Raw genomic sequence first — 25,436 nt, 5'->3', positions numbered from 1 at the left:
AATTATTTCGTGCTAAGGGGTGGGATAGACGGTATAGAGATCAAAAGATGCCGTATGCCATATTGGTTTCATAATTGTTAATGCCGCAAACATTTTTCAATGTTTAAATATTGCAAACTTTCCTTCAAAGAGTCAGGCGAAAAAAACTTAAAGATTAACAAATCCCAAAAACATAGTGTCTTTTGAAAGAATTATTTCAGTTGTAGTCATTACCAAAAATGAAATCAATACTAAATTTCAATGAACTAACCGGATATACGATTTGTCAGAGCAGGTCACTATTAACTTCAAATTTTCCATTAGCTTTAATATTATGCTTTAACGTAAAAAAAATTGGTTATCTGTAATGTCGGTTTACGGACGATAGTTTAACGAGACAACGTCATAACAAAACATTGATGAAATGATTGCATATTTATAAATAAAATTGAATCATTTTTATTTTAATAATAAAAGAAATAATACTTGAAATTATAATAGTAATCAGATTTTTAAAATGCAAGAATAATTAACCTTTATTGCAGACATTGTTGTTGTAATAAGCAATGAAAACCACATTAACTTTTCACTTCACTTTATAAACAGTAGAGTGGAAGAGAGATAGATGCGGCGCAAGCGTACAATGAGCGTAACGGGACACAGCGTAACGTAAGAATGTGCGTAACGGGATACTTTTTCGTGCGTGCAGCCGGCGTTCATCGATTTATTAGACGTTGTCACGTCAAAAATAAAATAATGTGTACGAGGAGTCCACGCGCGACAGAAATGAAACTCCTTGCTTATTATATGAATTATGTATTGGAAACATAATTCTATTTGGCTGAGGTCGCAGGCCAATAAATATATATGCACGTATGCGGGCGCTAAATTATGATATTGCGCAAGTATGCGAATGCGAAATATGCAAGTGTGCAATCATGCAAGTGTGTGTGCAATTATGCAAGTGTGCAAATTTGCAAGTGTGCATGTGTGCAAGTCTGCATGTGTTCAAGTATTTAAGTGTGCAATGTAAGCATGCAACTGTGCAAGTACATATGCTGTGTCATTTCTACCTCTCCCCTGCCGTCTCCTCCTTCTACCGGTTCCCCCACCACGTACCTAACTATTCCCCTTATGCGATCGGAATTTTCGTAACGCTCAAAAATTCTAGCATCCTTAGCAAAGACGTCTCACTTCAATTAATTTAAAAAATAGAATACTGTTATGGCAATGTAAGCATGCAACTGTGCAAGTACATATGCTGTGTCATTTCTACCTCTCCCCTGCCGTCTCCTCCTCTACCGGTTCCCCCACCACGTACCTAACTATTTCCCTCACGCAATCGGAATTTTCGTAACGCTCGAAAATTCTAGCATCCTTAGCAAAGACGTCTCACTTCAATTAATTTAAAAAATAGAATACTGTTATGGCAAGGGACTGGAAAAATTCGCGGTTTCAATGACCTCTAGGATGGACTCCACAATCCCCTACATACTCGGACCAATGCCACATGCTCATTGGCTACCGACTTGTGAGACCCGTCAACTGGGATGCTTCCGATTCGATACTTGTATGGTTGAAGGTTTTGCATTGGCTGTAAGTCCTTCAGATAAACTGTGAGCCAATAAAAGAAGTATTGAGAAGGTACAGTTGTTTGGATTCTGGCAGAACGCGAAATGAATCCGCGAATTTTCCCGGTCTCTACCAATCAGCCTGTTGTTTGCGGTAGTGTGTGACGTGTGTTATTTTTGTTCTGTTGTGTTGGCAGTGAGCGGCGCGCTGAAGCCAGGCAGCCTGGTGGCTGTGATGGGCGGCAGCGGGGCGGGCAAGAGCATGCTCATGTCCACGCTGGCCTACAGGGCACCAGGTGAGTGCTCGCACTATACCTGCCGCGGGCAGGACGGTCACTTCTCGTCGGCAACTACTTAGGTCTGCACAGAGTCGGCGGGTCTTCACAGAGACGTCAGATTCGTCTTATTTGGTTTCATTTCATTTTGTTCCGTTCCATTTCGTTTCATTTATTTCATTTCGTTTTAATTCATTTTATTTCGTTTACTTTCGTTTCATTCAGTTTTGATTTTGACGTTACAACGTCTAATAAATCGATGAACGCCGACTGCACGCACGAAAAAGTGTCCTGTTACGCACATTGTCCCGTTACGCTGTGTCCCGTTACGCTCATTGTACGCTTGCGCCGCATCTATCTCTCTTCCACTCGATTGGAACAACCATCGATTTGACTTTTTCGAGGCACATTAAACTTGAAACACTCCCATTCGTTTACTACTTGTCCTATCATCGTCCTATCCTTAACAGAATAACACAGATTGGAAGAAGTTAAATAGCAAACATGTATAAAAGTTAACCTTTTTTTCGTTTCATTTCGTTTTCTTTCGTTTAATTTCTTTCATTTTGTTTCCCTTCGTTTCATTTCGTTTCTAAAAATCGGGGGCAAATGACACACACACACACACACACACATATATATATATATATATATATATATATATATATATATATATATATATATATATATATATATGTATATATATAAAAGGACTTAGGTATCTATCACTTTGATAAACTCCGACACTATTTGACCGATCGCCATGAAAGTTGGTACAATGTAGTGTATTTTTTTTTCGTGCATAAATTTTTTATGCTATACATTTTTTGGTTTTCTTTTTTTATCTTGCCGCTAGATGGACAGGAAATTCAGAATACATTTTACAATGCAGGTATATTATAACAGTTTAGTTTAGACAATTTACAACAAATCATACATTAAATTCAAGGTAAACTAACTTAGTTTTTCTTTCAAATGTTCACTATGTGCACCTTCAGTTATGCGGCACACATCCAACCTAAAGTCCAATTCTTCCCACACTGTGATTAACAAATCAGGAGTAATGGAAGCAATAGCCTCTTCAATTCTGTGTCTCAGAACTGGCAAATAATAGGTAGCGTCGGATCGCAGACACGATATTTTATAAAGCCCTGAAGGAAAGAAAATCGCATGGCGTTATGTCAGTCCCGTTCTTTTCCCTTTACAAAAACATCCGGTTTTTTAGAATTTACTATACCATCGGCGGATGTTTTTGCCATATTTAAGGGGGGGGGAGAGATAACAATTAAATTTTAAACCAAACGCACCTTCAACTGAAACTACAGATTCACTCTTAGCAAACTACAGAGAAAAAAAAATTGGTTGTCTGTAAAGTTGGTTTACGGACGATAATTAAACGTGACAACGTCATAACAAAACATTGATGAAATGATTGCATAGTTTTATGAATAAAATTGAATATTTTTTATTGAATTATCACTATTTTGTATGGATACAAAGAAGGAGTGATATTAAATCTACAATTTAATTGATAAATTTACTTTTATTTGCACTCATTAATTCAAATATATTTATTACTTTAACGAACAGATTATTTTAACTATTACTTTTATACATGTTTGCTATTTAACTTCTTCCAATCTGTGTTATTCTGTTAAGGATAGGACGATGATAGGAAAAGTAGGAAACGAATGGGAGTGTTTCAAGTTTAATATGCCTCGAAAAAGTCAAATCGATGGTTGTTCCAATCGAGTGGAAGAGAGATAGATGCGGCGCAAGCGTACAATGAGCGTAACGGGACAATGTGCGTAACGGGACAATGAGTCATCCTTTTTCGTACGTGCAGCCGGCGTTCATCGATTTATTAGACGTTGTCACGTCAAAAATGCTTTACACCCAGGAGTCACCATTTTGCTTTGGTAGCACCGCAAGCTAGAAAAAAAAAACAAAGCAGTTCTCTCGCATGCACTTAAATAAAACTTTTTGAGTTACTCTCTAATTGTGACCTTGAACCAAATCTCTACAACAACTAGGGTTGATACTATTAAAATTTATTTAACACTGGATATTCTTTTATGGACATACTGTATTAAGATCAGCAAAACATTTACCTTTTCCACTGAATACAGTCAGAGACGTCGCAATAGTCATTTTTTTAAAAGTAAATATATATAAAAATGTCAATATATAAAGAAAATATATATAAATGTTTGTCACTTTTTAACTGACGTGAAAACTTTCAGACTTAATGCTTATGTTCGTTAGTGGGCAAAATCACACCAAAATAAGGGACACGTTTATTGAAAAACTGAAATAAAAATCTACCATAACTCGCTTAAAATGAAAAAAAGCTATGTTTTGTTTTAAGGCATTGAATCATGTAAGAGTAGTTACAACAGCTTTTGTTTGAAAACTATTTTTTAAGCCCTAATCATTATTTCAAGTGGTTTAAAATTTAGGTATGCTTGGGGTAAAAATAATAAATTCCTTAGCAGGAAAAGTATAAAATATTTTGGAAGTGTTTGCAAACCTTCCAAAAATTATTTAAAACTTTTGTATATTACAAAGTTTGATACGATCAATACTTACCGCAGAGAGTGACATTATTTCACTATTCCAACGTACATAAATATAAACTTTGAAATCTTCCTACGCCTGTAGGTCAAATCTAATACCTTATTTTAAGTCAAGAAGCCGAATAAAGACGGCACTAAACTTGCCTCAGTAACTGATTCTCTGGAACATATGTATTATTGACTATGTTTCAGGTGAAATTGTATACATTTTTTAAAATAAATAATTACTGCTAGAAATAAAATACAATTTCTCAATATAAACTAGTGTGAATTTTAACTTGTCAGTATTCTTCCTGCTGTATTCATTTCGTAGTGACGTAGGCATGTGCTTTCATACCCGGTTTCAAAAGTTCAGTTCGCTTGTCTAGCTATACCTTAGTAATTTAGAAAAGTCTGGAATTTTAGGTCATGTTATTCCCCTTGGTCAATCTTCATCCAGAGCCAGGAATTTACCACTTCAGGAGAATTCACGGTTGTGGAGTAATCCCATCGGCTCCATGCTGCGGAAGGGAACGGCGATCCATTGCAGACTCATTTCCCCACTGTCACGCCGTTATCTGCCCGCAGATAAGGCTGCGGATGCAACTCGCTAGCCACCGGCAAGATCACCAGTAGTGCATAAATATATGTCAGGGAACTGAGGTGCATGAGGTTCAAACCGCCATCTTAGATTGTAAAGTCACGGCGGCCATTTTGGTGTCAAATTTCCTCAAAATTCCTCAAAAATGCCTCAATATACCTAGAAATGTTCCGGTTTCGAGTGAAAATTTCCTGTTTTGAGAGAAAATTTCCCATTTTATTCCTGGAAAATTTCAACGACTTGCAAATTCCTAAAAGCGGCTTAAGACTCCTAAAAGTAAGCCGCCCTAAGCCACCGAGATCAGGACCTTTGACTTCGGGCGACATCGTTGTACTTTTCGTTTCAGTCGCCATATTGAAAATCCGTAAATTCCATCTGATTTTAAAAAAATAAAATTATCAATAAAATTTTAATTAAAACAATTTCCACTAATTTTTTATTCGTCCGCTACACAGAAATTACGCAATTACTATCCTATTTGAATAAAGGGAAAAAAAGAAAAATTAAAAAATTAATGAGTAAAATTTTAATAAAAATCATTGTAAAGTCTTTGGTTCGAACCCAAAGAGGTCATTCAATTAAAAATGGCAACAGATCTTCCGCCGCGGAAGCCACCAGAAGACTGACCGCCACCACAATTTCCAAGGCAGATATTACGTCAGCCAGTATGAGTCATGGCGGCCAACGTCTTTTAGTTGGCTGGAGGCCGCCATCTTGGATCCGACTTATGGTTTTATGTCTGTTAGATTGCGCTGCCTCCATATTAGTTTAATTTTTACTATCTAGAGTGCAGTATAAATTTATTACTGAGCCATCCGCCATCTTGAAATTTGGTGGCCGTATTGAAAATCTATAATTTTTTATTTAGAAATTCAGAAAAAATTCCAAAAAAAATATATTTAAACAATTCAGAAATTTATTTACTGGCTGTTTAATCACCTCGATTCGATACTTGACTGATGCAAAAAAAAGTTTATTTTCGTTAAAAATTATATTTAATTGAAATTAGCAAAAAAGTGAAAATTTTGAGAAAAAAACAACAAAATTACAAATAACAATACTATAATTATGAAATTTCTACAAGTACAAAAACAAACAAACCGCAAGCCTTTATCGTGTTTCTACAGTCTTCTTAGAAGGCAAAGCATGTATTTCAGGGCAGTTCTACATGCCAGTCGATTAACCAGCTATGTCCATATGTTGGCTGGACTCCTCAAGTCGGTGGAAATTACGCCCAATGAGTGGCTAGACACGTCCATTCAGTGGTCAGGAACGTATGTCCAGTAGGTGGACAGCAATATCCAGTTGATAGCCAGGCGCACTCAGTAGGTGGTCAAACACTCCCAGTCAGTAGTCGAGAGGAATTTTACAACTTGAGGTGTATAGTCAACATATGGACGTAGCTGGTTAATCTACGGGCATGTATAATTTCCCTGAAAGTAATTTACAAGGCATGTAAAAGTCTCGCCATTGAAAGTGGCCACTGCATGATTTTGTTGTATTTATCTTCAAGTAATTGATTAAACTGTGTTAGGTACTTTTTTTTAACTTCCCAAGGGTTTAAAGAATTTCGATATCAAAATAAAGTCTTTGATTGTCTTTTTAAAAACTGAAAAATTTACGAAGTCAGTAATCAGTATAAATTGCGCAAAACGTAGAATACTAAACGTAAAAAATATATTGATATCAGATTATGCAAAGAAATGAGACTTACACTTTTGTTTGGTAATCTAATGAAAATCACGTTGATAGCAATTCTAAGCGTATAAAAAAATTCTGATTTTTTTTTTTTTAAGTTATAATAATCTGGTGTGTGCCACACCCTTAACTACAGGAGGCGAGGTACAGACCGATCAGGAAGTCATTGTGTAACGGACTTCTACGAGTCCGTCTCTCCAGCCGAAGGAGTTGCGAAATGGCGCGCATGAAAAATCGACATTTTCGGATGCCGCAGGTTCGACGCTTGGAGTGTGGGACGTCGCTGGACAGCTTGCTATCTCTCCCGGCGGCCTTTTACCAACGCCCATTTTCCTAGACGCTCTTACGTCTACGAGAAATTCCACTTAGAGGCTCATTCCATCCCCCCGCCACAATTTTGTGGACGAGAACCCATTCCTGTGTTGTAAATTATAAAATGGACGAGCTGGTGACAGATGGACTCCACGGGGCTTGAGTTCCATGCCGTGTTTTAATGATATCTCACAGCTATATGTCACTTTACCTTGTTTCCTGATTTAATGCAGGTTTTTTGGACACACGTCATTGCAGTTTTGCACTGTTTGCCATGAAGATATTCTTTAAATAAAAATACGACGATAAAAAATTCACAGAAAATTTTTTGACGTGACAACGTCTAATAAATCGATGAACGCCGGCTGCACCCACGAAAAAGTGTCCCCCTAAGCACATTTATCCGGTAATCTGTGTCCCGTTACGCTCATTGTTCCGTTACGATGTGTCCCGTTACGCTGTCGGCTAGTGTAGTAATAATAGGTTATGTTACAATTGACTAAAAAATTATGGTGATTCATATAATTGATGATAGATATTTGATTACAGTTTATTTATATGAAAACTTGTTCATAACTATATTTAAACTTTACAGCTAAACGCCAGTTTTTAAAATTAATTACAAGTCATCTATACGTGAACTGTTTCGTCGACTGTTTATAAAGTGAAGTGATAAGTTAATGTGGTTTTCATTGCTTATTACAACAATTTCGGCAATAAAGGTTAATTATTCTTGCATTTTAAAAATCTGATTACTAGTATAATTTCAAGTATTTATTATTTTATTATTAAAATAAAAATGATTCAATTTTATTGATAAAAGTATGCAATCATTTTATCAATTATTTGTTATGACGTTGTCACGTTAAACTATCGTCCGTAAACCGACTTTACAGACAACCAATTTTTTATCGTATTATTTTTATTATATGGCGGAGAAATGAAGATAAAGGTGTACTGCAGATCCCTTAAGAACTTTTACGAATCGTACCGGTTGTTTTACGCCTAAAAATTACCATGAAAACACGCCTTTTAAGCCATTTTCACTCTTATAAAAAAAAGGTTTAAAAATTAATCCGAAATCTAAAGTACTTTCCGGCCCTCAGCGAACTCTTAAATGCTTTCCGTAAGCGGACCCCACTCGGATGTCTTGAGTTTTGAAATCGCATTGTTTTTCCTGAAGTTCTGCGCGCCGTGTGTGTGCCCGAGTGGGCGGGGGATTTAATAGTTGTTGCCAGCATCCAAGTAGAAAAGTATAATGACTAGAGACCGGTAAAAATTCGCGGATTCCTTTCGCGATAGGCTAGAATCCAAATACGTTTGCCTTTTTACCGCATCAGTGATTGAGCAACAGTTTATCTAAATGACACTCGGCCAATGAAAAACCTTTAACAAAAGAAGTATCGAATCAATAGCGTCCCAGTTAACAGGTATCACGAGTCAGTAGCCAATGAGCAGATGTAATTTTCCCGCATGCATAGAGGATCATGGAGTCTGTCCTACAGGTCATTGAAATCGCGAATTTTTCCGGTCTCTAATAATGACAAACATACGGATGGTTCGCTCGGCTTGTTGACGGATGCGACGGGTCATTGTGAATCCAGCTTTCGCCTTCAACCGCAAATGACACCTCGGTGCAATACGTTTTATGACTTGACGACGCGCACGCACAGAAAAAAAAATTCCTCCTGCCGTGAATCATCACATTTGAAGTTAGGATATTCCTGCACGTTGTTTACTCTTCTTCGAGGCCAACAGGTGGTTCCTCAAGCGCTTATTTTGACGCACGAAGCTATCAGAAACGGATTGCTTTTAGCACGTGTATTCTTATAATTGTATCAAACATGTGTGAAGAGATCTTAAGTGGCCCGCCTCGTCAGGGGTGTATCTGTGCTAGTGAGGCGGGATGATAAGCGCGACGCTCGCTGGTGCTTCTAGCGCGGTGTCTCCTCTGGACTGGCGCGCAGTCTTCTCGTCGTCACAGGACAACTGTGAGATCTGAGCGGTGACCGTAACATTATATGGCCGAGATATGAATATAAAGGTGTAATGCAAGTCCCTTAAGTGCTTTCGAGAATTTGCACTGATTGTTTTACACCTTAAAATTACTCTGAAAACATACGTTTTAGCCATTTTAACTCTTCTAAAAGTACATTTTAAAAACTTAATCCGCAATAAAAAGTACCTTTCGGCCCTCAGCGAACTCTTAAATGCTTTTCGTGATCAGACCCCACTCGGATATATTGGGTAGTTTTGAAATCACGTTGTTTTTCCCTGAAGCTCTGCGCGCCGTGTGTGTGCCCGGGTAGGCGGGGGCCTTAAGTAAACAGCGAATGCTTCACGACAAAATTAAGGTTCCATCCAGCTCTTGACTAGGCAGCTGTTAGCATCGGCTTTAAGGGTGTTTGTTCAGAGGGGAAGGGAGGAGTAGTGTAATGTGAGCATTCCTCAGGTAATGCTGTAAGCGACAGGAAACAAGCTTCGTCACAGAAACAAATCACATCACCTCTTCGATTGATTAATGAGATAATGAAGAAAAAAAGCAGCAAGCCCACGGAAAGCCTAAGATTCCCTAGAAAAAAAACGAGTCGGACGCCCGAACATTTCCGAACATATCCGAAGTTCAGTCGGAATAAAGAAGAAAAAGACACTATTTTGCGAGAATTCATGCATTTTTTTATGATTCTAGAGTATTTTAAATGTCAGTTGTATAAAGTCACATATATTTTATTTTAGTAACGATCTCATTGACATGAGAAAACATACCCTACCGGATAAAAAAAAGCAAAGAACTATTTTTTTAATACTTTAACAAAAATTTTGCGTGTTATTAATTTAATTGACTTAACACAAGTATTTTTTTTTTTTTTTTTTTTTGCGTGACGTCTAATAAATCGATGAACGCCGGCTGCACGCACGAAAAAGGATGACTCGTTGTCCCGTTACGCTCATTGTACGCTTGCACCGCATCTATCTCTCTTCCACTCTATTGGAACAACCATCGATTTGACTTTTTCGAGGCACATTAAACTTGCAACGCTCCCATTCGTTTCCTACTTTTGCTATCATAGTCCTATCCTTAACAGAATAACACAGATTTGAAGAAGTTAAATAGCAAACACGTATAAAAGTTATAGTTAAAATAATCTCTTCGTTAAAGTAATAAACATATTTGAATTAATGAGTGCAAATAAAAGTAAATTTATCAATTAAATTGTATATTTCATTTCACTCCTTTGTATCCATACAATAGAGATAATTCAATAAAAATTATTCAATTATATTCATAAAAGTATGCAATCATTTCATTAATGTTTTGTTATGACGTCACGTTTAACTATCGTCCGTAAACCGACTTTACAGACAACCAATTTTTGTTACAATCAACTAGACAAGCGAAAACATCCCTTCCCTTGCGTTTGTAACTGCTTGCGTTCGCAGACTGGGTTCAAGTTCCAATTCATGAGTTCATGTTTTGTTTGTCGTCCCATCACGTCCGATTGTTAATGTTATTTGTAAACCTTTCCCTTGATAGCTTTCCAGTATTAACTGCGCACATTAATGATCATAGTATAACAAAATTAAGTCTAATTATTAAATATTAGGTTATCTTTTCCATTGTGTGAAAAAAAATATGCTTAAATGAAATATAAATTTAAATATAAATACATTCGGAAATTTTCGTAAGAAATTTTTAGTAATATCTTGAAAAACGTATTTGTATATGCACAAAATAACCATAGCCATGTGTTATACAAAGTTATCCTATATTACTTGAGGTATTACAAACTCTTTCTGGGAAACTGGTTCCCAAAGCAATCTTTTGTAAATGATTAGAAGTTTGTTTATTCCTGTGTCGGGCCCTTGTAGGCTGTGTGTCTATCCATCATCCATTAGCAGCCACGGCGCCCCTGTCTCAAACGATTCCTGCGCGTCCTCTGCTGACGAGAGAGCGTAAGGGTCACTTCCGACGACCCGACACGTTACCGCCCCGCCCTTGTAGCTCATTAGGCTGACGCGCTGTTCTTCCCGTGGCACGGAGCGGTTGTGACGTGCTATGGTCCGCGCGCTTCGAACACGTGGGTGTTACTACCTGTCCATTAAGGCCCCCGCCCACCCGGGCACACATACGGTGAGCAGAGCTTCAGGAAAAACAACGCGATTTCAAAACCACTCAAGATATCAGAGTGGGGTCTCCTTACGAAAAGTATTTAAGAGTTCGCTGAGGGCCGAAAAGTACTTATGATTTCGGGTTAAGTTTTTAAACCGTATTTTTAGATGGGTTAAAATGGCTAAAACGCATGTTTTCAGATTAATTTTTAGGCGTAAAACAACCGGTACAGATTCTTGAAAGCACTTAAGGGACTTGAATTACACCTTTATTTTCATTTCTCGGCCATGTAATGTTACGGTCACCGCTCATATTTCACAGTAATCCTGTGACGACGAGAAGACTGCGCGCCAGTCCAGAGGAGACACCGCGCTAGAAGCACCAGCGAGCGTCGCGCTTATCATCCCGCCTCACTAGCACACATACACCCCTGACGAGGTGGGCCCCTTAAGGGGCATTACATGGCGGAGAAATGAAGTTGAAGGTGTAATGCAAGTCCCTTAAGTGCTTTAAAGAATCTGCACCGGTTGTTTTACGCCTAAAATTTACTCTGAAAACATGCGTTTAGGCCATTTTAACACATCTAAAAATACGGTTTAAAAACTTAATCCAAAATCAAAAGAACTTTTTCGGCCCTCAGCGAAATCTTAAATGTTTTTCGTAAGCAGACTGATATAATACTAAAATAATTTTCTTACGTACATTTGACGTAGAAATGATGCCATATATACACATTTAAAAACAAAGTTTTGAGTTTTCCTTTCTGTTGACAGTCCCCATGACTGGCTATTTTGTTTTCATAACGCGCCTGAAGGAAGTTTAACTTCAGAAACGGCTTCTGCGCGGAGTTCGCCAATCGCCTTGTCCGAGCCCCGGAAACACCACTCTTCGGCTGAGCACGCGCAACGCTATCATTACACCATCGCAGCTCGACGATAAATAAAAACAAAGTGGCGCGGTTCTCCATTGAGATAAGATCCCAGCGAAACTACCGGTCGTCGTGGCAGCTAGCTGAATGGCCACAAAAAAAAATATACATGTTTTGCAGCCAATTAGAGTACCTACATATATGTATATATATTCTTTTCTTTTTTTTTTGCACAGGAAAACCACAGCCATGAAAGGTTTTTTTTTTTCTCTTAGCCATCTCCGAGAGAAAAAATAATAACCGGTTGCGATTCCCGCCAAATGAGGTTCTTATTGTTCTCACGTGGAGAGTTGAAACTGCGTCACCGCTAACAACTTCTGTGTGTGGCCGGCGCGACTGGTTTCTGACAGAACAATAAAATAGCGCAAAATACAACCGCCCGAAGCAAACCAAACAACCTCCTGGCTTTTATTTTTTTTTTAGCCGTAAGTTAAGAAATGAGATAAACTATGAATGAATGAAACAGGTTTTTTTTTACGTTAGCGTTGACATCGAATAATTAGAGACCTGCAAAATTCGTGGATTCATTCGGTGATAGGCTAGAAATCAAACATATATACCTCTTGGATAATTTTGCTATTGGCTTACTGTTCATCTGGAGGAATCTCAACCAGTTATTAACCCTCAACCAAAAGAAGTATCGAATCGCAGATAAACCAGCTGAGACGGCTTACAAGTCGGCAGCCAATGAACTTGCGTTATTTGCCCGAGTGTACAGGTATGTGCAGTCTATCCTGAAGGCCATCGAAACCGCGAATTTTGCAGGTCTCTACGAATAATGTGTCAAGCCAATTTAATTATAATATCCAAGTATAGAATAGAATATAGTAAGAATGTCTGTATTCCTTTAATACTCGTCAAAAGTTTCGTTGTGCAAAAAGGGAAAGGGAAATTGTTTGATCCTCGTTTTTTTGATGATTTACCAAAAACGCTGAAACAACTGGCTTATTTATAGACAGAAGCCTAAAAAAAATTTCCAAATTTCTTACTTCTGAAATGACAACCTTCCATATAAACTTTCATCCCTATTTAACTCTCTTAGGAGATGAAATTTCTAAAATCCTTTTTATTGCTCACCTACGTTATGTAACGAACTCCTACGCAAAATTTCATGCTTCCAGATACATCAGTTAATCTTTTCTTTGTCTGTCAGTAAGTAAATTTTATTCAGAACCGCCATAACTGGCATGTCATATGTTCTCGGTTTGACGTTAAATGATGGGACACCCTGATCTGAATGTTTTCATCCAAACCTTTGAAGTTTTCTTTTGTGGACCTGTCTTGTGGCATAACCCGTGGAAAACATTATTATCCTGGAAAGGCTTGAGAATGACACACGAAAACATAGTTTTCTTCTCCCAATCCCCGTAGGATATTTCAGGACAACTTACCTGGTCTCTATTCCTTCCGGTTCTGACGTAACTGCGCCCGTGGGTACAGACTGGAAAGTCTCCTGGCAACAGACGTTAGCTGTGGCAGGTAGAGAGATGTCTTTCTGGGCCACTGAAAGCTACAAACCTTCCCGGCAATGGCTGCCTTCGAATTCAAGGGACGCTTGGCCATTTTTTACGGGGGAGGGGCCATAATATTTACAAGATGGCGCCCTAGAGTGGAGACTGAGGAGTGAATGTGATTACCCCTCTCCCCTAATTCCCCACCCAGAAAATTAAAAAAATATATCTCTTTAAAAATTGTTTTTTAAGCTTGTCTGGAACTTAAACTTCAACCAGGCTTTTGCTCATTTTTCTCGAGAATTTTGTTTTCCTGATAAATTGTTCTCAGTACGGCCGTATAAATTTCTTACGTTCGAATTCCTGTAAAATCGCGTTATTACGTGAGGCAGTTAAATCTTAGAAGGATTTTATCATATGAAATCATGAATTTAAAAATGAATTCACCAACACTAAATTGTACGGTAAAAAAAATCCTTTTCCCAATGACCTCCATAATTTTTTTTAACGAAATTAAAAAATGAATTTCGCCAGCATGGGGATTGAATAGTGGTGGGCCAGCCCCCATCCTGAGTGCAGGATATGTTGGACATATAAGATACTAACTAGATGTAACCGGCGCGGCGTTGCCAAGGTCTGAACACATCAAAATATGATAAACATATCTCCCGTGTTTCAAGTGGACGCTAGTGACGCAACCGTAGAAAAGTTGGTTTTACTTGACGCATGTAGAGATGCCGACACATCCCTCGAGAGAATTCAGAAGCAACGCAATAATGGCCGCATACACCAAGGTGCACTTCTAATGGATCCCTTAGCTAAGGGATCGATTAGACTAGTATTCGCTAGTATTCACTAGTAATTTGAATGCACCCCACATTACAGTTTATATTTTAAGTGAAACTTCTTTGGGCGCGATGAGAATAAAATTTCAGTGTCAAATTTCAATGCAAGGTTTTGTGAACCATTGTTGTGAAAGGTTTTCTCGCGATAGGTACTTGGCCAAAGAGACATAAATATAGCACTTTGCTATTAATGTTGCTGGGCCCATTTTCGTTGCCTCAAGAAAAAAAAATATATTGTCCCCCGCCTAAAAATAAAACCGAGAAAGATATATGAATGAAAGAATAAGAGAGAAAGTTGGCGAATGCGTTTTTTCAAGAAAATAGGTATAGGTATCCTATGCAGACAGGTGTGAGTGCCTTGAATTTTATATTTTTTACCAGTGCGCTCGCTTCCTTCTTGTAAAAACCAGCATCGTAGAGAGAGCTTTTGAGACAGTCTCTGATTTCCCGCATAGATAGCGTTAACTGTTACGAATTTCATATTTCATTCAGAGATTTGGTGGTGTTCCAAATGACAGAATTGTTTGAAGAAGCAGTAACACCGACGGTTTTTGACGTGACAACGTCTAATAAATCGATGAACGCCAGCTGCACGCACGAAAAAGTGTCCCACTACGGATGTCCCACTACGAATGTTCCTGTTTGCTCATTGTACGCATGCGTGGCATCTCTCTTCCACTCGACTGGAACAACCATCGAATTTACTTTTCAATCATATTTTCGTCGTTTGAATTATTAATATTATGTAATTTAACGATCGTCCACCGATTTTCAGCACAATCGGTACGGTTATTTAAAAGTAATGTTGAATATTCAAATACGTTTTGAACCAACAATGGTGTTTTACAGTTACACATATTAATTCAAATTACAGCCGGGATCTTTTGCACAATGTTTTAAAAAAATATTGTAACACCTTATAAATAAGTTTGGTGTATTTTGGATGCGTATTTGTTATAAAATCGAGTTATTTAAACGAAATAATATTATTCCCCTACCGTGAACAAAATGATTATAAACTGTATATACCATCTGAAACTATCATAATTCATGAATGGCCTCGTGGCTGAGTGGCAGTCCGCCCCGTGCTCGCGTGGTGAGCGGACGTGTGCGACGCGACGTGTCTCGTGCGCTGTTACTCTCCTGGTTTAGTGCGAGAGCGAGTTAAGTGTCGTGCGGCTTACACGTAACGTATTCTAAAGGCTTCTTACTGACTTTCGCAGGACCATCATGGCGACTTGCCAACCGACCCCACGAGTGAATACCCTTCGCGTGAAGTGTCAAACCAAACCGCTCGCGTTGGACTTACTCCGATGGCTCGACGAGACCCTTGGGCTGCAGGATGACGAAGTGATTGCTGTACAGGTCGACGGACGCCAACGGTGCATCTTTGTGAAGTTGACATCACTACTACACTGCGAGAGGATCATCCGAGAGACCGGCGGAACGTCTCAGATACACGCAGCGAGCGGTGAGTCACTACAAGTAGACATCGAACTGGCGCTAGACAACCTGAAAACCGTCAGGGTCGTAAACATTCCCGTGGAAGTACCAAATGAACGGATTGTTTACTCGCTCACTCCGTACGGAAAGATACACACGTGCGTGGACGAAATGTGGGGGGTGTATCGCAAGTTCAAAGCCAAGACAGGGGTACGAATAGTGAAAATGGAACTCAATCAAAATATTCCCTCACAGCTGGTAGTCGATGGGCATCACGGGTTCGTAGTGTATGACGGACAACTCCAGACCTGCAGTCACTGCTCGCAGGCGGGACACCACCGCGCGGCTTGCCCCACTCTTCCGCGCGAGCGGTCGGGCGCGCCGCGCACGTGGGCGCAGACACTACAGGGTGGCGCGCAGAGCAGTCGCTCGACAGAACCGCACGAAGTGCGGGACCGGCCCACCACCTCTGGGGCGAGCTTACATCCGCCGGCACAAACTCTGACGTCAGAAGACAGGGAGGAGAGGCCTTATGAGGCGGTCCCACTCAAAACTCTGCTGTCCACCATTACCGCATCACCTCTTGCTCCGACTCAACAGGACATGCCCGCCCCGGATATACGACTCGATACGCCCATTGACATGGAGGATGACGGAATGTCCGAATGCTCACAGGAGGCGCACTCCACCAACCCCCGCTCAGGCAAAAAGTCCGGTGGGCGTGAACGGCCCCCGAGCGGGCGCAAGGACAAAAAGGCCCGTCATGCGAGTCGCAGTCCAAGTCGCGACACCGCCCTACCGGACAGCCCGCGTTCACAACGTAAATATTCACTCCGCATTGCCCAGCATGCGATCGAGCAAATCAAGTGGGGCGCGATCAGCATAACGGAACAGAGTGGGGGAGGGAATGACGTAGCTAGTAGCAAAGACGTAGCGGATGACTAGAGTTTTAACAATTGCCACTGTCAACATTTGTGCAATTGAAGCTCCTTTCAAATTTCATGCTTTACACAGCATTGTACGTGCGCACGCTATCGACGTACTATTTTTACAAGAGTGTGCGCTAGAGCGGCTACCATATTTTGACCAATATAATGTGTACCCCAACATCGGCCCTCAAGGGAGAGGAACCATTGTTGTCACAAAGAACCATCTTGAACTCACGCACATCAGAGCGCACGCATCTGGGAGAATAATCTCTGGCACACTCATAGCGCTCAATCCCTCCAGCGCTACTGGCAGGAGCATTATCGGACAATGTGTGAATGTCTATGCCCCCTCTGGCTCTCAGCGTCGAACAGAATGCCAGGAATTTTTTCGCCAGGAAATCCTTCCATTTATAAGGAATGATGGCACGGGTCTTATTCTAGGTGGAGATTTCAATTGTATAATTACACCCAGTGATCACGTTGGTGGACACTACCCCATTAACACGGCACTGCATGAGCTCGTTACTGCCATTGATGTGGAGGACATGGTCGACATTCTTCAAGTACCCACACCACATTACACCTTTCATGCCTATTCATCTAGTTCGCGCCTAGACAGGTTTTATATGTCCCGCACGCATCGACACAACGCGCGATCATATGATGTGGTGCCAGTGGCTGTCACAGATCATTACATGGTCGTTTGTACTGTGGCTGCTCCGGAGGTTTCACCCACACCTGGGCGTAACTACTGGAGACTACAAACACGCTTGTTGGGTCAAACTGAAGTGGACAATGATTTTCATCGGCGCTGGTCTCATTGGTTGCGATGTAAACAGAGGTACGCGGACACAGCGGATTGGTGGGATGGCTGCGTCAAACCAGGTCTGGCCAAATTATTTAAGCACCATGGCGGGCGTTGTAGACGGGAGCAGGACTCCCTTCTCTATTTGCACGAGAGGGCCCTGCGGGAATTAAGTACGCATCCAACCGCAGTTACCAATCCGAGGGATCAAGCCCGTCGCCTTAAGGAACGGATCATCGCCATACACCGAGCGAACATGGAAAGTCGCATTGTATTCAATAACACCAAGAGTGCGCTACAGCAAGAAAGGCTTAGCGTTCACTCCCTCATGCGAGATCGGAAGAGGCGTACACGAAGGCACATCAGCTCGGTTGTGGACGCGAATGGCACGGTCGTAAGGGATTCCACAACCATCCTCGCAGCATTTACACGTAGTTACGAGGAACTCTATGCGGACCACGACATTGACTATGATGAAGGGACGTCATTCCTCGATGTGTATGACAGCAGCCTTGACGACATAGCACAGCACCATCTGGAGGCCGACCCAACTGACGAAGAGATCACACACATCGTTCGGAGGGCCCCAAAAACCAAATCCCCTGGTGTGGACGGTATCCCCTACGAATTCTACCAGCACTATTGGCCAACGATTCGAGAGGAATTTTGCGAAATGGCGCGCACGGTCATTCGACGAGGGCGTCTGTGCAGCACGCAAACAGAGGGAATCATTGTGCTCATACCCAAGGTGCCACAGCCACGTGAAGTAGCCCACTATAGGCCTATCACGCTTCTGTGTGCTGACTACAAAATCATCGCACGGGTGTATGCCAATCGTATTAAATCAGCGCTGTCTGATGTCATCGGGCCGGACCAACATTGTATTGTGCAGGGGACGTCCATCACACATGGCACTTCTGCGCTCCGCGATGTGCAGCTCCTGGCGCGCACAACGCCGGGCGCTGTCGCCCTCCTGAACATTGATCTTGAGAAGGCCTTTGACCGGGTGCAATGGAGCTTCCTCGACAGGGTGCTCGAGCACCTTTGCTTCCCTCCGACAGTTCGAGCTGTCCTACGCACGTTCCGTGAGAACCTAACCTCGAAGATGTCCATCAATGGTTGTTTTGGTGACAAATTTCCGATTCGCTCCTCTGTCCGACAAGGGTGCCCGCTCTCGATGGTACTTTTCGTCCTTTATATTGAGCCCCTTATAAGGAAATTTAACTCTACTCTCTCAGGACTGAGTATTCAAGGGAATCCTTTAACGTGCATTGGGTATGCAGATGATGTTACGGTCATTGTGCGTAGTGACCATGAACTCACGGCCGCTCATGCTATTCTTGAGGCCTTCCACAAGGCAACGCATGCAAAATGCAACTTCGCGAAAACCAAAGTGTTGAATCTGAAAGCAGCGCCAGATGTGATTGTGCCACAGCATTCATTCGTGTCTACGGATGCGATCAGGACACTTGGAATACTTTTCACGGGTGACATCGGTCATACCATTCAAGAGAACTGGGACGGAGTGGTGCGGAATGTTCGTGGTAGCCTGCTTGAGTCACACCTTAGAAACCTCAACATCATCCAACGTGTATATATCGTTAACATGTACTCCCTTTCACAACTCTGGTACATGGCACAGGTGTTCCCCATGCCTGCTGCGATTGCAGCTCAAATCAGGCAATACATTGGATGGTTTATCTGGAAAGGATTCCTCTTCAAGGTCAGCCGCGATCAGCTGACGATGCCTGTCAGTAAAGGTGGTCTCGGACTCATTGAGCATGAGCAAAAAGCACGAGCCTTGTTCCAGAAATGCGTCATACAACGTGTCTTACAGGGTGGTCGCTCCTCGGCTTTGTACACAGCCGCATGGGGCGCCAGGGAGCGCCTACCCCGACACTACAAGTCCGCCGCCGATCACCTTCGCACGACGATTTCCGAACTTCCCGAAGGTACGCATGTCTCCACAAGACAACTGTATGGTTTCCAGCGACGAGCAACACCCTCTGTGCCGAATATTCAGAATAAGATCCTTTCTTTGCGTTGGCTGAACATATGGAAAAACGTTTCTGATCCTGAATTACCTACTCATCTCCGTGCCGAAGCTTTCACATTTGTCAACGACCTGACACCCACCCTTTATCGCAAGAAACGCATTGCGTTATCCCAGGATGACCACTGCGAACTCTGTGGCTACCGTGACACCGCCCTCCATCGCATATGTGCTTGCTCATTCTCGCGCCCCTTGTGGGAGTGGTGTAAAACCAAACTTTCCAGACTGCTCTGCCTACCTCCACGGGACGTGTGCGCGGACCGCATGTGCTACCTCGACATCACGGCCTTCCCTACCGTGAAGAGGCGGGCGGCTGTGTGGCTGATGGCGAATTTGATAGCTTTTGTGCTCAAAACTCAAGTGCCATACTTCTTGCGGGACTTCATATCCCAGCTACGACGTGACAGATGGTCTATGGTAAAAAACAATACGTTAAGAAGGAGGTTTGGACATTACCTTTTCATGTTTTGAAATTTGTACAGATGGTGTGGGACTGTGTTAATCCGCAGGGGCGAGGTATCAGTATCGTGTAACCCATTTGTGCTGACTGTAATCTGATGTGAGCTGTAATGTTATGTACATGCACATGATATCACAATAAACTAATAAACTAATAAAAAAAAAAAAAAAAAAAAAAAAAAGTGGTAGGCCCCGCTATTTTCTTATCGTAAAGTCGTCGGTTCGAATCCCGGCAGGTGCGAAATTTTTTTTTTTGAACTTGTAAAAATAAATACGGGTACGTAACATTTCAAAAGTAATAAATATATTTGAATAATGAATGCAAATAAAAGTAAATTTATTAATTAAATTGTACATTTCATTTCACTCCCTTGTATCAATACAAAATAGTGATAATTCAATAAAAATGATTCAATTGTGTTCATAAAAGTATGCAGAGGTAGATTTTATCATACAAAAGATAGAAAAATTAAAAAAAATCTTCCTCAAAGAATATAATATTTTTAATGCCTAAATGGTTTGGTTGCAAAAACCTACCTATTACGGCTCAGTCTCAGGCCGAATATGATATTTCCTTTTCTTCTGGATCAATCATTTCATCAATGTTTCGTTATGAAGTTGTCACGTTAAACTATCGTCCGTAAACCGACTTTACAGACAAACCATTTTTTTTTTGTGTTGAGAGTATTTCGACAGTGAGTAATATTTATTGTTTGATCAATAATTATTTATCTGGAGAGCAGTTATTTATAAGTGTGTAATAATTTTTCTAACTATAATTTGTTTAGAAAATTTTACTCTCTCTCTCTCACTCTCTCTGCCGTTTTAAACCATACGATATACTTAAGAGTCGAGGTTTTAATTGCCAAGGAAGATTCACTTCTATCACGTGTACTGAGTTAAACGTTCTCTATTTTTTTCACGTGATAATGTCTTATAAATCGATGAACACCGGCGGGTCGTTACCACAACGCCGAAATACCATGACGTCGAATGTCAAAATTGACCACAACGCCGACAGCTAGAAAACTGCTGTGTACCACAACGCCGAAATAACAACTGAATGAATTTGTGTGTTTCTTAAATGTACCTTAATGCCTAAATACCAAAATCAAACCTAACCTTACCTAACCTAACCTAACCTAGCGTAATATAACCTAACCTAACTTAACCTAGCCTATCCTAGCCTAGCCTAACCTAACCTAGCCTCACCTAACCTAGTCTAACCTAACCTAGTCTAACCTAACCTAGTCTAACTTTACCTAACCTAACCTTTGTGGCAGTCCTGACATGAAATTTTTCGGCGTTAGTGTATTTCGGCATTGTGGTAATTCGGCGTTGTGGTACACAGCAGTATTCTAGCTGTCGGCGTTGTGGTCAATTTGTTATTTATGCTTTCTGGTATTTCGGCATTGTGGTGCGTCCCCAATGCCGGCTGCTCGCACGAAAAATTGTCACGTTCCGCCTGAGAAGAACCGGCCAACTATCGTGCGAGAAAATCTTCTATAATATCCAACAGGTTAAGATGGTCTTTTTAACTAATTGTTCGTAATTATATTTAAACAAATTATTTAAATTAAATTTGCAAAACAATTGTAAATAATATTTAACGATTAAAAAGTGTGTAATTTTTCATCAATGTTTTCTTATGACGTTATCACGTAAAATTATCGTCTGTAAACCGACTCTACAGACAACCGCCTTTTTTTTCTCTAAACAATATCAGGCATCTAGTCCTTCATATCATCCATCGCGTGGAGAGCTAGCTTGTTATCGAGGCCGAGTAGAAGCAAGCCCGGAGTAGAAGCAAAGGCTGACGTGGTTTGTTCGCAGACGGCGTGGTGGTGCACGGTGACATACAGGTGAACGGACAGCCGGTGGGAGACTTCATGCACCGCCTCAGCGGGTTCATGCACCAGGAGGACCTGTTCGTGGGCAGCCTCACCGTCAGGGAGCACCTCAACTTCATGGTGAGTCGTCTGTCGAGGAGTGTAGCTCACCAGGAGGACCTGTTCGTGGGCAGCCTCACCGTCAGGGAGCACTTCAACTTCATGGTGAGTCGTCTGTCGTGGAGTGTAGCTCACCAGGAGGACCTGTTCGTGGGCAGCCTCACCATCAGGGAGCACCTCAACTTCATGGTGAGTCGTCTGTCGTGGAGTGTAGCTCACCAGGAGGACCTGTTCGTGGGCAGCCTCACCGTCAGGGAGCACCTCAACTTCATGGTGAGTCGTCTGTCGAGGAGTGTAGCTCACCAGGAGGACCTGTTCATGGGCAGCCTCACCGTCAGGGAGCACCTCAACTTCATGGTGAGTCGTCTGTCGTGGAGTGTAGCTCACCAGGAGGACCTGTTCGTGGGCAGCCTCACCATCAGGGAGCACCTCAACTTCATGGTGAGTCGTCTGTGGTGGAGTGTAGCTCACCAGGAGGACCTGTTCATGGGCAGTCTCACCGTCAGGGAGCACCTCAGCTTCATGGTGAGTCGTCTGTCGTGGAGTGTAGCTCACCAGGAGGACCTGTTCGTGGGCAGCCTCACCATCAGGGAGCACCTTAACTTCATGGTGAGTCGTCTGTCGAGGAGTGTAGCTCACCAGGAACCTTTACACTCATAAATTTCAACGTCTGGATGGTGGACATTCGTGGTTGGCGTCACCTGCAACTTTCAGAAATTAAACTAAATGCTACCAAACACGATCAGTCCAACTTCCAGTTTGGACTGCTCAGCCCGAGCTGACCGTTTGGACTTAAATTAAGCCTTCCTCACACGCGATCATTCTTGTGCTTGCTGCTTCTGTAGGATGTTTGAACCGTTTCATCTTATGAGTCCTCGCCTCGACATAGGCTATCTACTGTTGAAACGTTTATATTCTTAAAATTTACGAGATGGATTTTGAAATGAAACTTTTTTGCTGAGGGGGCTGCAATTTTCGAGTGTTACGAGAGTTCCGGTCGCATGAGGGGAATAGTTAGGTGGGGGAACCGGTAGAGGATCAGCGATGACGCCACTCCAACGCATGCGCTAGCGGTCAAATGGGAAACTGGTAAAGAAGGAGGGATAGGTACTTAGCGGAGCACGCTATATGCTAGTTGTAACAGCCGCATGGGGAGACGACAGAGGAGAGGTAGAATTGATGCAGCAGTGATGCTACGGAATTATTTTAATGCTGCTTGTGTTGGTCTATTCGTCAGTTTTCGAAACGGCTGACGATTGACACTACTTTATATATTTTATTTTACTTAAAATATCTATAATTTTTTTATTCAGGTTAAAAGTATTTCTTATTTGTGCATTTAACTTTATAAGTATCATTCATATTTTTGTTAATAGTGTGATTGAGAATGTAAAAAAGACGTATCGTTTTAAGATGTTAGGTTCATAATTGTAATTTATTTTTGGTAGGTATGTGAACACTGTGATTTTAAATGCCAAAACGACTTATAGAATTTTGAGATAGGTTTTATAAGCATAAATTTATGTTAATTTTATTCCGCTATAGATCCTGATTTAAAATCATGCCTAAAATAATAAAAAAGCAGAAGTAAATATAAGGTGTTATAATGTCATCCTGGGAATAAACAGCTAAAAGAGACGCCAATATGTACAGGACGCGGAAAAAGGCAATTTTTTTTATTTCCGATTATCCCTTTATCCTCACTATTCTCAAGTATTATCTTTTTTTTCAATAAACATATAGGAATAAGTTATCTCTATCTCTACTTAATAAGCAATAAGTTTCATTTCGGTCGCGCTGTCGGAACTTTCTCATAAAAGTCGCTCCTCTAGTAAATTCCCAGAGTGTTTTTGTAGTGAGTAGCCGGGCGAGTGGAGCAGACGGGCTGTGAGCCTCGCTGAGTGGTGGTAAGGCACCCGAAGGCACCCGAAGGGTTCACCTTCGGCCATCTTCGGTTGTATTTTGTTTTAGATTCATAACACGGCTATGTTTGTGGATATCAAAAACACTTTATAATAATAGTGAGTTTAAGTGGTTAATTTGTTTAATTTTTGTCATAAGTTTTATGTTAGTGCTTTGACACAATTTTTTGTTTACAATACATGGGTTATAATATAATTTTTTATTGAGTTAGGCACTGGAAAATGATTTCCGTTGCATGCAGGTGATTGTTAGCAATAGCTTTCGGTCATTTTTCCGTGTCACGTATCCAAGAATTTCCATTGATCCTGAGGGCATGATCCTGTAAATATTGATCCTGTGGTACATGATGCTTGCTGTTTTAATTTAGTATGTCGAAATATCCTGCACATAACAAATACTTGTGATAAAAAAAGAATTATGTTCTTAAGTTGCATAGAAAGAATGTGTATATTTTGTGATCAACTTAAGATCTTTGTTCATTGTCTTATCACAAGAATTTGTTTTGTGCAGGATCATTCGACGTACTAAATTAGAACAGAAAGCACCGTGTACCTCAGGTTCAACATTTACAGGATCATGCCATCAGGATCAAGGGATAAATTTTCTGTGCCATGTTAACATTGAACTCCATTGCCAAAAAATATCCCGAAGTTGGCCGAACCATGGGAAGCCTTCGTTTCACAGACGAGAGAGACAAATGCCCGATCGTGCATCTTCGTTTTTTTTTTTGTTCATTGTAAATAAATATGGCAGTGTTGATAAAAGGATACTAATGGTCAATTAGGTTAGGTTAGCTACATTATAAATACTTTAAAACATTGTGGACGGTTGATTTGGTTAGGATAGCTACATAAAATATACGTAAAAAAAAGCATGAACTTCGGGGAACTTTGGGTTTTGGTTCTCTCGTCTGTCAAAAGAAGGCTTCCCGAAGATGAACTGTTCGGGCGCGCTCGGGTGGGTCTGGACCCTGTGTACAACTCCGGGCTTCCCTCTGAGCGGTGGGTGGTGTTGTCGCTGCCGCAGTCACGCATGAAGATGGACCGACGCGTGAACGACGAGGACCGCCGGAGGCTCATACATGAGCTGCTGACACAGCTCGGGCTGGACGAGCTGGCCAACACGCGCATCGGCGGGCGCGGCTCAGAGAAGGTCATCTCCGGCGGCGAGAAGAAGAGGCTGTCGTTCGCCACCGAGGTGAGACCTGCGTCCTCTACCCCTCCAGTTGCCGCATCCCACCTGCAGTTTGTTGTTAAATGGTGTACTTGGAAGGGGTGTGTAGTGTCATTCATCTCTGGGGCACGGTTCTGGTTTTTCCTACCCGGATTGACAAGTTAGTTGGTTGAAGCCTGTCTGGAGGCAGACCTCGGTGGTCACCGGTTTCCGAAGTCTTGGCCTGCCGGGCGGCGGAAACCTGAGGCTGACATCCTGTGAAACTCTGTCCACTGACTTGTGCAGGCAGTTGGAGGTCCGCAGGTCGGACATAGCGGAGGGGACCTGTTTTCCGAGTCTAGTTCAGATGTTGGACTCTGGATTAATAAGTTCTGTA

At 41.4% G+C, this 25,436-nt stretch overlaps 1 protein-coding gene across 3 annotated transcripts in view; it reads left to right on the top strand.

Annotated features, from left to right (window-relative positions):
* Positions 1 to 25,436, top strand: part of LOC134538832 (protein scarlet) — a 463,007-nt gene that overhangs the window by 381,236 nt on the left and 56,335 nt on the right. For all 3 annotated transcript variants that reach the window (XM_063380356.1, XM_063380355.1, XM_063380354.1), the window contains 3 exons: positions 1,748 to 1,846; positions 21,849 to 21,985; positions 24,914 to 25,084. In XM_063380356.1, coding sequence (XP_063236426.1) covers positions 1,748 to 1,846; positions 21,849 to 21,985; positions 24,914 to 25,084 — 407 coding nt within the window. The remainder of the gene's footprint in view (positions 1 to 1,747; positions 1,847 to 21,848; positions 21,986 to 24,913; positions 25,085 to 25,436) is intronic.

This window comes from Bacillus rossius, chromosome 14 (genome assembly GCF_032445375.1).
Source record: "Bacillus rossius redtenbacheri isolate Brsri chromosome 14, Brsri_v3, whole genome shotgun sequence".
NCBI lineage: Eukaryota > Metazoa > Arthropoda > Insecta > Phasmatodea > Bacillidae > Bacillus > Bacillus rossius.
Note: the sequence above shows the minus strand (reverse complement) of the source record. Positions and strands in the feature narration are given on the sequence as shown.